Raw genomic sequence first — 17,244 nt, 5'->3', positions numbered from 1 at the left:
ATTCGATGGGTTCGTTTAATAGTTGTAAGTAGTGTTTGGTTTAGTGTTTTTTTCTGCTTTTCGAGTACTCTTATAGACGAAAGTTTGGATATTGATGACGTAGTTTGCAAATCAGTTGCTAAAAGTCAGTGAAATTAAATATGACAGTGTACTCTCATATCAACTTTCACTGACTTGTGTCATACGATATCTTATGTGAAGTTATAGTCAAATCATGAAATTTATGAAATATGCAAATTAGCTCCTGCAAAACTAAGAACCTCACAGTGGAGATCGCGATTCATATACGGAATTGTATGTCTTCTAGAAAGGAACTGTGGCTGCTCGAACATATAGTAGACGAAGTCGTCGAACCCTGACCAAATTTGTGTTCTACAGAGTGAGGATACTTTGGGAACAGAGTGGTCATGAAGCCTCCAAACTTGAATCCCATTGAACATATATGGGATGCTCTAGGCAGACGAGTTTCAAGAAGCCATCAACTTCTAAAATCTTTTGTGAACCGCAAACTATTGTTGTGGAAGAGCAGACTTCCATACTGATAAGACACTTCACTCCTTTCACTAGTGATTTTCATATTTTAGAAATAGCAAAAATTTAACCATAAGAATTTTACACACGGTATCTGTTGCATTATAACATAAAGCACTACCATATTTCATTGACTTGTATCAATATTTTTCAACCTAGTGTAATCTTATTATTTATTTCCTTAACTTTTTGTCCATATATGTTTCATTTGCTAGCCGTATTCTTCTTGTGAATTGTCAATCAGTATTTTTGTAGCGTAAAAAATGTACAATTTGTGTATTTGTAAGATATTTTTATCATTTCTTGCAATGTGAAATTGTGTATCGCATTGTTTTGGGCACTTTCCGCATAGCTAAAGTATTATTATACGCTCCACTCGATGACGGATAAATAGAGTTTAATACATTTCACATAAAATAACTAAGTTTTAAAAAGATACTGGTGATGTGTGATAAGCGCCAAAGAAACTTAGGCTATGAGGAACAGTATTTTATGTCCGTAATTACACGTATTCTTTGGTGGATTTGCTGATTGCTGGACGAAAAAGCCCCAGTTTGCTGGAAAAGAAATCATTTCTTTCAAAAGAGCACTTACTGGCAGGCATTCAGACAGGTAGTTGAAGACAGACACCGTGATGGGAACTTTCTCTCCTCGAATGACGGAATACGGGAGGCGGAACGACAAGAAGAAGACTTGAAAGGCAGTGACTTTGCTTTCCTGTGACAGACCTATTCCGAATTCTCGGTGAATGCACACGGCGTCACCAACCCATTCCGTAATGGTATGGGGAAGTTCTTGCTTTATCTCCAGCTTCTCAGAGTCTCTGGAAAAGAATAAATATAAAATAATATAAACATGCAAGCCGATAACAGAGTTAATGCCCAAAATTTCAGCTTAATTTGAAACCAATGATGAGAAAGTGAAAGGTTGACGGAGAGAAGCCGATCAATGACACACTGCTTTAAGATAATCTAATTTTTTATAGACCAAATATTGGGACTGATGTTCACTATCTTGGGCTGAAAGTGCGGTCGGTAAGTTACCACGAGGATACTACTAGCCAAAAATATTTTTGTTATCGTAGGTTCTGAATGTAAATAATAATTTACATAAAAACCTGTTTGATGTCTCACAAATGTTTACTGTCCAATGGTCTCCAGTCATTAAGCTGTGAAGAGCTTCCTACAAATAAATAATGAAGTTACGAGCAATATTTGTTTACAGTAATGCTCCGATTATCGGGGGAGGTTTAATCGGATTGCAGATTAATCAGAGACGAAAAAAAATGATATAAATGTCTTAAAAAATCAATTACAGTGCTTACTTACAATAATATATTTTTAAATGTAAATGTTTTATAAACATACTGCTTATGGTCCCACAAACCCTTAATCCGCCACTGGGAGTCTATTGTACAATCCTGTTCCTTAGAGCAGTGGTTCCCAAACTGCTCCAGAGGATCAGTGGATAATTTCTGTAACGGCTACTTTGAATTTTACTTATTTTTTTAAAACAAAATCTACAATATAAATATCGTTACAGACTGGATGTCGCACTCGACATGAGAAATCAGTTGTCTACAATCACTCCTAACTTTTTTAAGACTTGGGAGTGAGTCGAAAACACACCATTCTTCAGACTAGTAGCCTATGAGGTACGATTGGTTGTATACTCAAATAGTGACAGTTTATTATTCAGTTATGTTTTGTGTCAGTCTGGAAAAGGTAGATTGTAAACATAATAAATCAGTGCTGAGATATAAATTTTTAAAATTGGATACCTATCGTCCGACCACCCCATATTTAAGTAATAGTAATAGTGGCATGTGATGCAAGAAAGCAAGAGGGCTTATGTGGCATCAGCCAAAAAAAAAAAAATATTCATGCAATCATTTCCTCTAAAATTTTGTCCAGTTCCTCCTTGAATTTATTTAAGCTATCAACTTCCACAACGACAGATGGAAGTTTGTCCCAGCAATTTCCACACATCTATTCTACAGCTGTCTTTCTTCAAGTTGAATTTATACCCCCTTAGGTTCGTAATCTGAACAAGTGGAAGAATCCCATCAGAATTCAGCATGCTCAACCAATTCAAGACCTTATACACCTCAATCATATCACCTTGCAGGTGCCTAGTCTCCAGCCACTGCAATTTGCAGAACTTAAGCCTCTCTTGGTAAGAGGATCCCTTCGTTCCCCTCACCAATCTTGTTGCCCTTCTCTGTACACGTTCAGGCAAATCTACATCCTTCATAAAATGAGGCCTCCAGACTTGTACGCAGTACTCAAGGCGTGGCCTGACCATTGCCTTATACAAAGGGATAATCACCTCCTTTTCCCTGCTAGCAAAATTCCTGTATATCATTGACAAAATCCCATGACTTGCTCTTGTAGCCTTTTCTGCATTGCTCAGAAAACTTCATATTTGACTGCTCGATTACTCCCAGGTGTTTTCATTTTCTATCACCCTAAGTGTAGTACCACACAGTTGGTACGTTCCTCTGGGGTTACCTCTACCCATATGCAGTACTTTGCATTTGTCAATATTAAACTTTAGTTGCCACTTCTCAGCTCATCTACCCAAATTTTCTAGACCTTGTTGCAGCAGCTCACTGACATTACTGTCATTACCAACCCTGCCAACCTTTGTATCATCTGCAAACTTCGACACTAAGCCTGATATACTTCATCAATATCATTGATAAATATACAAAACAACAGTGGGCCCAACACCTAACCCTGTTTGTGGACTAATGTTATTAGTGGAACTCCACTAATAATATTAGTCCACGAAGAGTAGCGTCCATTGATTTCCACTCTGTCTTCTCCCATTCAATCACCCTTTTATCCACTGTAGCAACTTACCCTTAATACCATTTTGCTCCAATTTGTACAGTAGTCCTCCATGCACAACGGTGTCAAAAGCTTTCCTGAAATCCGAATATATGATATCAAAATTATTTTTTGCATACAGTTCCTTTGTAATTACATCATAGTATCCAATCAAATTTGTCAGACAAGACTGAAAAAGTTTGGGAAACACTGTCTTAGAGGATTCCTTTAATCTTTAAGCGCGTGCACATACAAACAGGTATGCATCCATTGATCATCATTTAGTGCGTGTTAAGCGGGCAGACACACTTTGAGTTTCGGTTGTTCAGTAAGTACTGTACATACTTATTTTGTTTGCATTTATTTTAAAAATTTTTAAAATTGCGTATCATGTTAAAAAGAAAAAGAATCGTTCTTTCAATACAACAAAAACTTGAACTCATTAATAAGCATGGAAAAGGTGCTGGAATGTCAGCTTTACTGAAATAGCACATGAACAATGTCACTGAACAAACTATACGAGATTTAATAATAAATAAGAATAAAGTTATATTAATCGGATTTGCTAAGAAGTTTTAGATAGTGCTGGCAGTATGCAATTAATTTTTTTATATATATTAAATGCATATTGTTCATAATCCAGATTTTTTGCTTATTTGTGTATTATCCGAGGAAATTAATTTTACTACCTTTCTGGCTAATTTGGAGTCTTCTGCATTTACTGCGCTCACTACGTGCTTACTTGTGCAGAGGTATTCAAACGATGGTCTGTGTACCACGTGTGGCGCAGATCATGTGTTAGCACGCGGTTTCCTTAAAAAAAAAATGGTGATACAAAAATATTTATTTTACTGCATCCTCTACGTGCAGGGTTTCCCGACCAGTGTCTTAGTACCATGGGCGGTGCCATTGTTGTGAAGGGATATGCGGTTTCCTTAAACAAAAAATGGTGATGCGAAAATTTTGATTTTTTATTGATAAATATTATTACTATTATTACTATTACTATTATTAGCTATATGGCGCAAGGAAGCCTGAGACTTATGCTGCACCAGCCAAAAAAAAATTCCCGAGTTATCCCTAAGAGAGAGAGAGAGGGGGGGAGAGAAAAAATAGAAGGGAATCACCAAGAAAGAGAAGAATGATGATATCCAGCTCAGGACTCTGGGTGTGCCAAGCCCATACTCACCAGATGTGAGCCCCTGGGGTTAATACATTACAAGGATTTCATTATTACAGTGTACGAAAGAACATTAACGTTTGTCAATACACTACAAAGATTTAGGAAAAAAAACAGTATGTGGCAAAATTACAACAATAAAATAATAATAATAATAAAAGTAACAAATTATTAGTTCAGTGATATTCATAACATTTGTTGTAAAAATGTTCATTGGTAAATATGGGTCTACTTCTTTTATATCCAAGAGTCTCAGTAGTAAGAACATTGAGCTATTTTTCCATAATCTGTTCCATACTGGAGCGAAAACGTGAAATTCTTTCTTGTTGAACAAGACGGTACATTCAGTGAAATTAAGAGAAGTAACACAGCATTAGAACACCTGCTGTGAAATACTTATAAACACTAAAGGAGGTCATATTAAAAACTGTATTTCTCTGGTACTTGAATCATGAAATAAATGTTCCTCTGTATTCACATTAACTTCCACATGACCGTAAATTGTCGAAGCCATATCAAGTTCAATTTCATTTCGACGATAGTTTTGAGAGTCGAAAACCAATATTCTATAGTTCGTTTGGCGAAAGATGAACACGAGGAAAATACATGTGACACCTAAAAGCTAGTAACGGATAAAGGATAAAGGTGAAAAATGTTACGATGATATACAGAACGTTATGATGAATTATTTCCGTAATTAACAACTTGCTGATTATAAGTGAAAGAAACCTTCCTTACAATCCAGTCGAAGTCGCTTTCTCTCTATTTTGAATATATCGTCTCTAGTTCTGGAATCATGTATAATTGAAAGTGTCACTTTCATTCATTTACTGCCTCCCTCTGTGGCAGTAGATGATTGAAATATTTCTTCAAACAGGTGCCGTTTGACTCATGTGGTATTATAACCTCTCTCTCTCTCTCTCTCTCTCTCTCTCTTCTTTCTCTACTGTTCTTTTTAATATGACCCCAACAAGTGTAAAAGTTATTTGAGGTTATTGTTTCCCAGTGTAAGATTTGCATTTTGCTGCATTAAAACATAGCTGCCTCTTTTCTGACCATCGACGAAGCCTATCCAAGTCATCATGAAGGAGCGTTTCTTGGCACTGATCATTAACCACTCTCCGAATCTTCATGATCATCTGCATATATCGACATCCGGCCATCTATCCCCTCGGAGATGTCATTTATGATAATCAAAAACAACAGTGGTCCTAGAGCTGATCCTTGGGGCCCAACTTCTGTAGTTACACAAATCTGAAAAGTAACCATTAATCATAACCTTTTACTTCCTGCCTTATACCCACCTTGGGGATCCATCCTAGAATCTTACCCGCATTTCAGCATGTTCCAGGTTATACAGTAACAATTGATTTATTCTCATGAGAGAATAAATCAATTTTGCTAAAATACAAATAAACGATGCCTCAGGAGTTACAGTGTAAAAATAGCTATCTAGGTTAGTTAAACATGATTTCACTGTAACAAACCATTTTGATTAGCCTTTAAGAGTTCATTTCCAAATATCCTTGAATTATGCTCTTTATCATTACATTCCTAATTTTCTCGACCACTGCAGTCAGACTGGCAGGTTTTAGTTACCCACTTCACCCTTAGAACCGCCTTTACATATTATATTACAGTCCCTGTGTATCACTAGATACACAGGGACTTTTCCAATCCAGAGGAACCTCTGTCGTGTCAAATCATGCTTTCATAATTGCGGTTTTTCAAAATTACTGAGCATAAATACTGAGTTTATTAGTTTATTTTTAATAAACTTATTCTAACAAGTTTTAGTTTAATCTCATTAGAATTGCTCTTGTAGGGTTGAAATCCTTTATTCTACACCTCACCTTAAAATCTTGGACTTTAATTAAATTGGTTTTCCAATAAATGCACTAAGGCTGTTCAAGATAAGAATGTGCATATCGCAATTGGCTTGCATCCAAATCTCCAAGTTCATTTTAGGCCTACCGCAAAGCTAACAACAATTTTAAAGCAGTTATTACTCAGTCCAAACTAGATTTTGAATAGGCTAAGAGTAGAAAGATTGTTTCTTATCCAAACGGTAGTCGAGCATTCCGATCTCTTTCCAAGGTTATTGGTCACAACTTTTGCCCAACCCTACTCCCACCTCCGTTAGAACCCGATGGTTTTATTGCCACTTCAGCTAAGAATAAAGCTGATCTACCAGCATCATACTTTTATTCTAACTCTTTTATCGATGATCATGGTAACACTCTTCCTACCATTCCCTCTCAGTACACTCCATTCAATGTCTCCCGTGATCTTCCATCAAAAGCATGTCAGAAGAATTTTGAACAGTCTAGATGTCAAGAAAGCACCAGGTCCTGAGGATGTTTCTCCAGTCGTTCTCAAAACCTGTGCTCCTGAGCTTGTTCTTGTGCTGTGTTTTCTTTTTTACACTTTCGTGTTCACTGGTGTTTTTTCTTCTGCTTAAAAATTTGCTCATATCCAGCCAGTTACAAAAAAGGGTGACAAATCCTTCCCATCCAATTATCGTCCCGTTGCACTTCTACTCTTTCTAAAGTAATGGAGAAGTCCGTTAACCACTAACTCGTAAACTATCTAGAAACCTTCCATCTGATCAATGATTGCCAGTATGGATTCTCTCAGTGTGGTTCCATCTGAAATACACTAGCATTTGTTAAATTTAATGAAACTCAAGCAGTTGCTCTTGACATTTTTGACATTTTAAAGGCTTTTGATCATGTTTGACATAAAGGTCTAAGTAAGCTTCCATCTTATGGTTTTCCAACTGTTTTTCTAATTGTGCTGTCTCTGCCTCCTAACTTCTCCACTAATGATGGTGAACAACAGCGTTAGTGGAGAAGTTTCTCCACTGTTTTCTCTTGTATATTAATAGCGTTCTTCTATTGACCAGAAATCCTATCCATTGTTTTTCTGATGATAGCACATTGCATTCTACCTTCCACTTTGAAACCTTGCTCTGCACAAACAACTTCAACTTCTCGAATATCCACTACTAGATCCTTAAATGCTTTTCTCCAGGCAATTCTCCAATGAGGCAAAGATAACTTATATAATTTCAACCTTTAAAACTCAGTCCTGTCTTACATCTTGCAAAAAAGATTATTCTGCTCCTGTGCTTATTTTCGATGACAGATTTCAAACATGGTCACATACCTCTATTAGGGATTACTTTGATTTTTTATCTCTCATATCATAAGCATATCAAAAATATTGCTCCCTCTGCGTCTAAAAATTTGGGTTTTCTCTTTCGTTATCGGCGTTACTTTTCTTCTAAACAGCTGTTTACTCGGTACAAATCTCAAATCCTCCCTACCATGGAATATTGTTCCCACTTCTGGGGCAGTTCCCCATAACCTCTCTGAGGCCTCCAGACTTCATGCAAAAGTGGGAAGTTAGGTTAATTAATGACCCATCTCTTACGAAGTGTCTCCACTCTCTCATAGACTTTCTGTTGCATACCTTTTCTGTAGATACTTCCATGGGCACTATTCTTCTGAATTGGCTTCTATAGTTCCCCCGCTCTCTTCCTAACCACTCCGAACACGTGCCACAACTAGTGAGCATCCTTTTACTGTCCAGCTTCAACCTCACAGAACTAACCTTTCTTCTTCCTCAACTTCAGTTTTCTCAAATAACCTTCATATATATTTCCTGAAAATTACACTCTTCACAAATTTAAGTGTAATATCAACAATTATTTTCTTTCATCTTCGCAGCCTTCAATCCACACATAGTACTAAATACTATACGTTCGTGTTTCAGGTTTTCATAAAATATGAGGTCTAAAATATTCTTACCCCTAGTATTTTCTCTGACAATGCTAATGCAAATAATAGTCATCTTTTAAATCACTCATAATAAGACATCATACTTGCTCGCCCAATCCCCCTTCACGTAGAGTCTTTCGTCTTACTCATCACAAGCTTCTGGTCGGTAGCATATCTCCGTCTTATTTTACCTTTGTATTCTGCTGCTTCGCACCAGACATTCTATGTTGGTATGCATAACACGAATCTGTGAAAACTAGTCGCGCTCTCAAGCTGTTTTTGATAAGAAGCATCACCTCATCCATTTCTATGACCCCCCTTCCACTTCTATTCTTCTCTATCCTTCGTGTCGGTATGAACTGAAGGTGCGAATGATAGAAAAATTTTTTCGCTCTTTTTCGGTAGATGCAGAACGCGTCCAATTCCTTGTGAGATCTAGCCATTTTAGTACTAATACTAAAGACATTGTACATACCATAAATTAAGCTGGTCTGCCTTTTCCGGGTGGCATCTAGTTTCCGTTATGTGAGTATTAGTTGTTCTAACCAGGAGTTCGAATTCACTCATTTTATTGACGACACTCCTGACATTACTGTAGACCCATTTAAGGCTAAGTATTCGTGTATAGTTTATTTCCCCTATACTTTAGTATTTTGCGGTCAGTGGCAGTTGTTATTATTTTAGTACAACAGCTCCTCTCAAAAAAGTACTACGGTCCATGAGCTATCTGATTGCGTTAGAATTTGGGAGAATTTCCACAAGCAGAGGGATATTCCCGTATGATATTGTTATGTATGTGAGCTCTCAGTTTCTCACGATCAACGACCCAAAATTATAAAGCAAAATCATTTATTAAACAAATTTATTTGCTAGTATATACATCTGGTATCCATTTACATTTAATTTATTCATTTTCCTCATTTAATCTGTTAATATTATATATATAATACGTGCTATCATTTCCATAAATGTTCTTTCAGTTAACAGTATCAATTCTGTCTACAATTACTATTGCTCAACTAATTCAATCCTAATCATTTCCTCCTTTTCTTTGTGCAGATTCCTTTCGTGGAGTGCGGTGCAACCCCTCTTCTTAGATAAAGTCTGCCGTATAGCTCTTCGCGTCAGTGGCGTATCTAGATATCATCGTAAGGGGGGGGGGGGAGCATAGCGACCAGGCTTTTAAGTTTTTTTTTTTTTAGAACGCTTCCTGCGTTCTTTTTCTTTAATTTCAAATTTGTGGTTAAGGGGACATATGTCCCCTCTGCCCACCCCTGAATACGTCCCTGCTTCGAGTAGTCTTTTTTTCGGGAGCAGTTCTCTGTGAATACTGAGGGAAAATACCACAGCAGTAGTAGAAGCCAGGGCACTATCTGTCTGGCTATCGAATCAACTTCTAACACAGGAACATGCCGACGACAGATAAGTTAAACTTTCTATAATATATAACGTTACTGCCTAAGGAGTAACTGGACAAGACACGCACCATTTTACTTTACTTTTTTCAATACATTCTCGTAACACAGACTTCTCTTCCCCGCACTACTAAAACAGTCTGTAGTGTTCAGCGGAATTCTTCACTACGTAGCAGGACTCACCCAGAACCGAACCTGGAACTACAACAGCAATAACCCGAACTAACAGCAACCACAACCCCCATTTTGGCGCGAAAACTTTATTTAATTTTTCTCGTTTTCTTATCTCCGCCCGATTTAAACCTGACCCAATCACGGTGTGTTCTTTAAACTCATTCTTCCAATACTCACGTTCTGTTTGCCCCACACAACGGAACCCCTTCATCTGTTACCTCTAGATCCCCTGCTGGCCATATCTTTGCAGTTGCTGCATACCCGACCGCCTTCCCCGAAATACCTTAACTGTGGCGTCCTCAAGTAGCAGAGTAATATACAAATTGAACAATTGTGCTGACTACTTCCCTGAGCGCCTTTTAAATTTACCCATTCTTTCATCGCATAGCTCTCTACTTGCTACTTTGTCTATTGTTTTGAAACTTTTAATTTTAACCTACTTCCGCACTTGACCAGACCGTTGTTTACCATATTAATTAAGTGTCCTACCGACAGGCCTACCTCTTCCACTTATCGAAATATTTCCGTAATGATGTTTTCTTTATTCCCCGAGTGCCTTACTTCCATACTGTGTTATTACTAAGAAAAATATATTTCTAAGCCTTTGTTTCATAGTTCAAGCTCTTTCGAAACATTGCTACCCTCCATACACCTTGACACAGCAAGAGTAGCTCATGGTGTCTTGTCAATGATATACAGGAATAAGGAGGTGATTATCCCCTTGTATAAGGCAATGGTCAGGCCACACCTAGACTACTGTATACAGGTCTGGAGGCCTCATTTCAAGAAGGATGTAGAGCTGCTGGAACGAGTACAGAGAAGGGCATCAAGATTAGTGAATGGAACAAAGGGTTGCTCTTACGAAGAAAGGCTTAAGTTTTGCAAATTACAGTGTCTGGAGACTAGGCACCAGCGAGCTGATCTGATAGAGGTGTATAAAGCCTTGAATGGTTTGAGTATGCTCAATGCCGATGGGATTCTTCCTCTTGCTCAGAATAATCATCTGAGATGGCATAAATTCAAATTGAGGAAAGACGGTTGTAGGATACATGTGTGGAAGTTTACCTTTAGCCAGCAGGTAGTTGGTTGGTGGAACAGACTTTTTATTATTATTATTATTATCATTATCAGTTTATTCAACAAACACCCTGTACAGAAATTTTCTAGGAGGGTGGCGCATACATACATCCAAATACACTTATTAGAGTGTAACATAGGATTAAATATCAGCAAATACATAAGATATATAAACATAGAGGAAGAATTACTTACATACAGAAATCATGCATTCACAGAAAAATTACAAAACAATATATATACATAGAAAAAATTACAAAGTTACAAAACAATGTACATACATAGAAAAATGACATCGTCATTTACACTATGCATTGGTCCTCATTGTCATTCTCTGAACAAAAGGAAAACCCTCAGTCCTATAAGAGTCTTTGGAAATTTAATATATCGTTCATTTAAGATTTTCACGAGTTCGAGGGCACTTGAAGTCTTTCTTCAATTACGTTCTTTACCATATTTCTAGTTTCGTATACAGATCCGCGGCAATGAGCTTCATGTAAGTTTTCTCGTGGCAGTACCTGTCCTGGTCTATTTTGAGGTCTCTAAACAGCTCCAGAGTATTGGCAGGAAACATCCGCCTTAATCCATCCGTGTGGTGGAGAGCGCTTCGGAGACTATGAGAGGGTTGTGGAGGCGGGCTCCAGGGCGGGGCCTTACTACAAGATTTTCAATTTGAGGGGTATCTAAATTCCCAGTGAGAAGTTGTGCTAGAGTGCAGATGTTACGTATTATGATCATTTGAATCTACTGAACTGTGTTCAAGTTTGCGTACAGTATGGATTTCGAAATTGTGAAGGGTTTCCCAGCAATCCTATTCAACCACCGGAGCAACCAGTATTCTAGGCTGAGAAATTTCCTGATATAAGTATTTGGAGCAGAGGACCAAATTGTCGAAGCATATAAGGATACAGGAACGATACATCTTTGGATATATTGGGTCACTAGTTGCTGGTTTCGAATCCCAGTTATTTCCTGTCTGTGTGTGTGTGCTGTAACATATGGCAGCGAGAGTTTTCGTTCTCGTGTTGTGAAAGTGCCTTTGGAAGGTATGACCCTCGTCCCACGTCACTCCTAGGTCGGTGTATGAGTTAACTTTCTTAATCTATGCTCCATTAATAGATAATTTGATTTCATTTTTTATCTTCGTATTAGTTATTGTCAGTTGTGCTGACTTGTCTAAGTTTAGCCACAAACCGATTTTGCGTAGCTATGTCTCCAGTTCATACAGCTTAGCGTTGGCATGGAAATTGACGTCGGACACATGAGATCCTTCGTTAGAGACAACAAAATACTTAATATTATCGGCATAGGAAATAAAATTCTGATTCTGCGCCAGAAAAGGCTCTAGGGCGGCAGCAAACAGCAAAGCTGATAAAACTCCTCTCTGAGGGATGCCCCAAGTGAGGGTGTATTCTGCACGGAATTCTTGGTGTTGTACAATGAGGTGCTTTGCTTTCAAAATGGTCTTGATGATCTGCAATAGTTTGCCCTCAATGCGGAAATAAACTTTCAATATGTTTTCAAGTTCAGGTAACGACATATTATCGAAAGCCGCATTTATATCAAGGAATATGATGTCAATTTGGGCTTTTTCATTTAATGCTGCTGCATTCTGAAGAGAGTCTCCAACAGATTAGTAGTAGTGGATCGTCTCGGTACTACGGTATGGAGGTGGAGGTGGCCTGTGTCCATCGCTTGTTGTGGAAGTTGATAGCCTAAATAAATTTAAGGCTAAGCTGGACAGGTATTTCGAATGAACGGAGGGGTGAAATGGGAGCGGTGTTTTTTTTTTTTTTTTTTTTTGTATCACCGTCAATATCGTCTGTCAAACGAAAACTTGCGAGATATGCCAGTATTAATTTGACCAATATCATCATATAAACGCGTATCTGTATAAAACCCTTATTCCCCATGACTAGCAGTTTCCCTGATATTGGCAAAAAACCCTTCTGCTGTCTTTGTTCGATTGTAACACGTCTCTTCTTTCAGTGTATGAGGGTGAGGCAATCTGCGAGAGGAACCATCCTCATTGCAGATAGCAAATTCAGTGCACCGGGCAAAACGACCTGCTGGTGATTATAGTTTCAATCAGGAAGGACACTCGAGTTCCACAAACTTCGTTTTGTATGTCAGTTTGAGCAAATTAAAGAGCATCACTTGGTGCGGTACTCTTACTGTCTTTTGATACATTCAAATCCATTTGTCTGTGAACTCAGTTAATTTATTAACCATCATCATCATCATCATCATCAGCCATTTTCAATCCACTGCAGGATGAAGGCCTCTTCAGCAACTTTCCAGTTCCTTTTGTTTTGAGCACTGGCCATCCATTTACTAGTCAAAAACTCATGAATTTCATCTATCCATCTCCGCCTTTGTCTTCCAGGTTTTCTTCTAGCTCCTCTTGGGTACCATTCTGTTATTTTCTTAGTCCATCTGTCATCATGTCTTCGAGCTATGTGTCCTGCCCAAGACCATTTTAGTTCTTTAGTTTTGATAAGAATGTCCTTTACTTGAGTTTGCTGCCTAATCCATGTGTTTCTCTTCTTATCTAACAGTCTGATTCCCAATATAATTCGTTCCATTCTTCGCTGTGTAGTTCTTAGCTTCTCTTCCATTCTTTTGGTGAGTGCCCAAGTTTCACTTCCATAAGTCATGGTGGGGAGTATACATTGATTCATTATTTTACGTTTCAGACAAATTGGGATATTGCTCTTCAGTATGTGATTATATTTCCTGAATGCTATCCATCCAAAATTTATTCTTCTCTTGACTTCCACCCATTTATCATTATTACAGCTAATAACTTGTCCCAGATAAGTATATGACTCCACCTTTTCAATTACTGCTCCTTCAATCATTATTTCCCTTTCTGTGGCATACTTGTTCATCATTACTTTTGTTTTAGCCATATTCATCTTTAGTCCAAAATCCTTACTAACTGTGCATAACTGATTAAGATTTTCCTCTAATTCTTTGGGATCGTGGCTTATGACCACAATGTCATCTGCAAATCGTAAATGGTTTAGGTACTCTCCGTTCACATTGACTCCTTTCTGCGACCAGTCTAATCTTCTGAAAGCTTCCTCAAGGGCAGCAGTAAACAGCTTCGGAGATATTGTGTCTCCTTGTCGAACTCCTTTCTCGATTTTAAATTTGCTACTGTCTTTGTCTAGTCTAATAAAGGATGTACCATTCTCATATATTTTCTTCAAAATCATAATATATGGAGTATCTATGCCTTGTCTTTCCAGTGCCCGAAACATTGCCTTATGCTGTATGGAGTCAAATGCCTTTTCATAATCCACAAATGCCAGGCATAATGGTGTTTTATATTCATTTGCTTTCTCCATTAGCTGTGATATTACGTGAAGGTGATCCATAGTTGAGAATCCTGTCCTAAAGCCAGCTTGCTCTTTCGGTTGATTCTCATCAAGTATTCTTTCTAATCTGTTAGTAATGACCCTTGTGAACAACTTGTAGATGTGGGATAACAAGCTAATTGGTCTATAATTTCCAATTTCTGATTTATCTCCTTTCTTATGCAGCAAAACTATGATTGCATTATTCCACTGCTTAGGCGTCACACCTTTTCTAGTGCACTTTGTGAAGAGCCTTGCCAGTTTTTGTGTTATGTCTCTTCCTCCCAATTTTAACAACTCTACAGTAACTTCATCTTCCCCCCCGGGGCTTTCCGATTCTTCATTTTCTTCAATGCATGTTCTACCTCATCAGGAAGAATATCGGGTATGTCGTATGTGTTGCTACTTTGCAATCCATCTTCCCCACTGCTGGCATCATTCCCCTGCTCCTTGTATAATTCTATGTAGTAGTCTTCTGCTATTTGAATTATGCCTTCTCTGCTGTTTATAAGTACACCATCGCTATTCTTCAGTTTCAGTATCATTTGTCTTTCTGTATTACTGCTCATGGCTGCTGATTTAAATCCTTTGTTTTCCCTTAATGCTTGTTCTACTTTTCTTGTGTTAAATCTTCTTATGTCCTCTCTGAGTCTCTTTCTAATGGCTTTGCATAACTCAGTATACTCAATTTTCTCCCTGTCAGTGTTTTTCTTGCTCTTCATTTGTCGTCTTTGGTTCATCATGGCAAGTGTTTCTTGACTAAATTTTTCTTCTTTGGATTTCTGTTTCCCTATAGGTTTATTGGGCTTTATTACTTTCAGAAAGTTGTAATATTCCTCGTCGATATCTTGGTCCTGAGCAGTCTGCAGAAGCTCAAACTTGTTCTTAAGTTCCAGTACATACTGCTTTTTCTCCTCCTCTGTTATTTCAAAGACCTTTGTATTATTTACTCGAGTCAGTTTTTTCCTTTCCTTTCCTACATCTATATCAAGTGTACATCTTACCATTCTGTGATCACTTCCAACATTTACCTTATTCAGGACGGTAACATCATTCACAATATATCTTCTGTTAGTGAGGATGAAGTCGATTTCATTAGTTGTTAATCCATTTGGACTCTTCCATGTCCACTTTCTGTTCACCCTTTTCTTGAAAAAAGTGTTCATTGCTGACATTCCTTGAGATTCTGAAAATTCGACAAGTCTTTCACCTCTTTTATTTCTTTCACCAATTCCAAAATTTCCTATAGTTCCTCTTTCTGCGCTGTTTTGCCTTTTTCCATCCTTAGCATTGAAGTCCCCCGTAATAATAGTGTAGTGGGTTTTCTGCTCATCTAGAAGATTCTCAATTTCAGTGTACATTTCTTCAACCTCTTCATCATCATGGCTCGATGTTGGTGCATAAATCATTATAATCTTTAGCTTGTACCTCTTAGAAATCTTGAGTATTAGTCTTGACACCCTTGGTGATGTACTTTTGAATTCCAAAATGTTGTTTTTAAAATCTTTATGGACCAGAAACCCAACTCCACCTTCACTCCTTTCACTGTTTCCATTGGTGTACAGCAGATTTCCACTTGATAAACTTATAAGTGATTCATTTCTTCTTCTTGTTTCAGCCAAACCGATGATATTCCAATTCACATTTTCTAATTCCTTTTCCAGCTCTAATATCCTGTCTTCACCGATGAGTGATCGTACGTTATAACAGGCCAAGTACAATTTCCGTGCATGGCAGCCTGGTCGTACCCAGAGATTCTTAGCACCCTCTGCCTCCACTGTGATCCTCTCGCTGCCGTAAGAGGGTGAGTGAAAGCTGCTGGGGACTGAGGGCCATTTGTATTGTTGTGCTCTCATTGCTATTAACCATCATTAACTTTTAATAAACATATCTACAACACTATAATTCTGTAACATAAAAACTCCCATTGCTCGGTTACTTCTAGTATAAATAATCGATTATATAGTTGTAAATAGTTGTATTTTAATTAAATATAACTTTTATAATTGTAATGGATGCAAATCGGTATATTTGACATTAAAATATAAAATGTAATAATAGTATATTAAAAAAAATAAATGAATTCTTTAAATAAATAATTTTTTTTTGTATTGGTTAGGCAAGTTAACTGACATATTTTTTTTGAAATAATAAAAAAAAATAGATTACTTGAGTGTGTAGAGATCCCACAACCACGTTTCAGGAAAATAATTGCGAATTGCCACTGCTGATTTCGCCGTTTGCTGCTCCTTCACTGGAACTGATACAGTAGGTGGAGGCCGAGGAGGAAAGGGAGTTGTTGTAACCATGGGACTGGGTCTTCGATTAGGTCCAGGTCCTGCACGTAGATCAATAAGCGTCGTAAATTGAATTTCCATTGTACTGGTAGCTATAAACACATTAATTAAGATGTAAGGTGTCGGTAGTGTATTTCACAATGATTAAAAATTTGAGTAGTGGTATATCAGATGACAGGTGTGTGTGTGTGTGCGTGTGTGTGCGTGTGTGTGTGTGTGCGTGGGCGCGCGCGCGTGTTTTCAAGGGGGCCCTGTCACAGATTCCATCTGCCTAAGGCATTTATGTATGTTGAACAGTTATTTTCAATTAGAGCGTACTTGTTCATTTTATAGAGCGAGTATGCTCGAACTGCAGCATTTGGGGATGGCCACGTGTTCCTTGTAGCAGTGGCGGCCCCAGTTCATTTAGATTCGATCTAAATTTCTTATTCTATTCCATGCCAGGGGTGGAGAGAGAGAGAGAGAGAGAGAGAGAGAGAGAGAGAGAGAGAGAGAGAGAGAGAGAGAGAGAGAGAGAGTTCCACAACCCTGTTGATGATAGAGGTACCAGATTTAGATTTTGTGTGGTACTTGGACTTGATTAATTTTTCTGGAG

The 17,244-nt window shown here is 37.9% G+C and overlaps 1 protein-coding gene across 2 annotated transcripts in view; it reads right to left on the bottom strand.

Moving 5' to 3' along the window:
* Positions 1 to 17,244, bottom strand: part of LOC150090485 (murinoglobulin-1-like) — a 257,749-nt gene that overhangs the window by 95,367 nt on the left and 145,138 nt on the right. Inside the window, exons 19-20 of one of the 2 annotated variants that reach the window (XM_090371163.1) lie at positions 16,522 to 16,741; positions 1,126 to 1,354 (exon numbers count right to left, since the gene is read on the bottom strand). In XM_090371163.1, coding sequence (XP_090227289.1) covers positions 1,126 to 1,354; positions 16,522 to 16,741 — 449 coding nt within the window. The remainder of the gene's footprint in view (positions 1 to 1,125; positions 1,355 to 16,521; positions 16,742 to 17,244) is intronic. The other variant, XM_090371172.1, reaches the window with a different exon arrangement.

Source organism: Mastigoproctus giganteus, chromosome 1 (genome assembly GCF_048544385.1).
Source record: "Mastigoproctus giganteus isolate SK-2022 chromosome 1, ASM4854438v1, whole genome shotgun sequence".
In the NCBI taxonomy this organism is placed as follows: Eukaryota; Metazoa; Arthropoda; class Arachnida; order Uropygi; family Thelyphonidae; genus Mastigoproctus; species Mastigoproctus giganteus.
The sequence above is the reverse complement of the archived record's forward strand: the minus strand, read 5'-3'. Positions and strand labels throughout refer to the sequence as shown.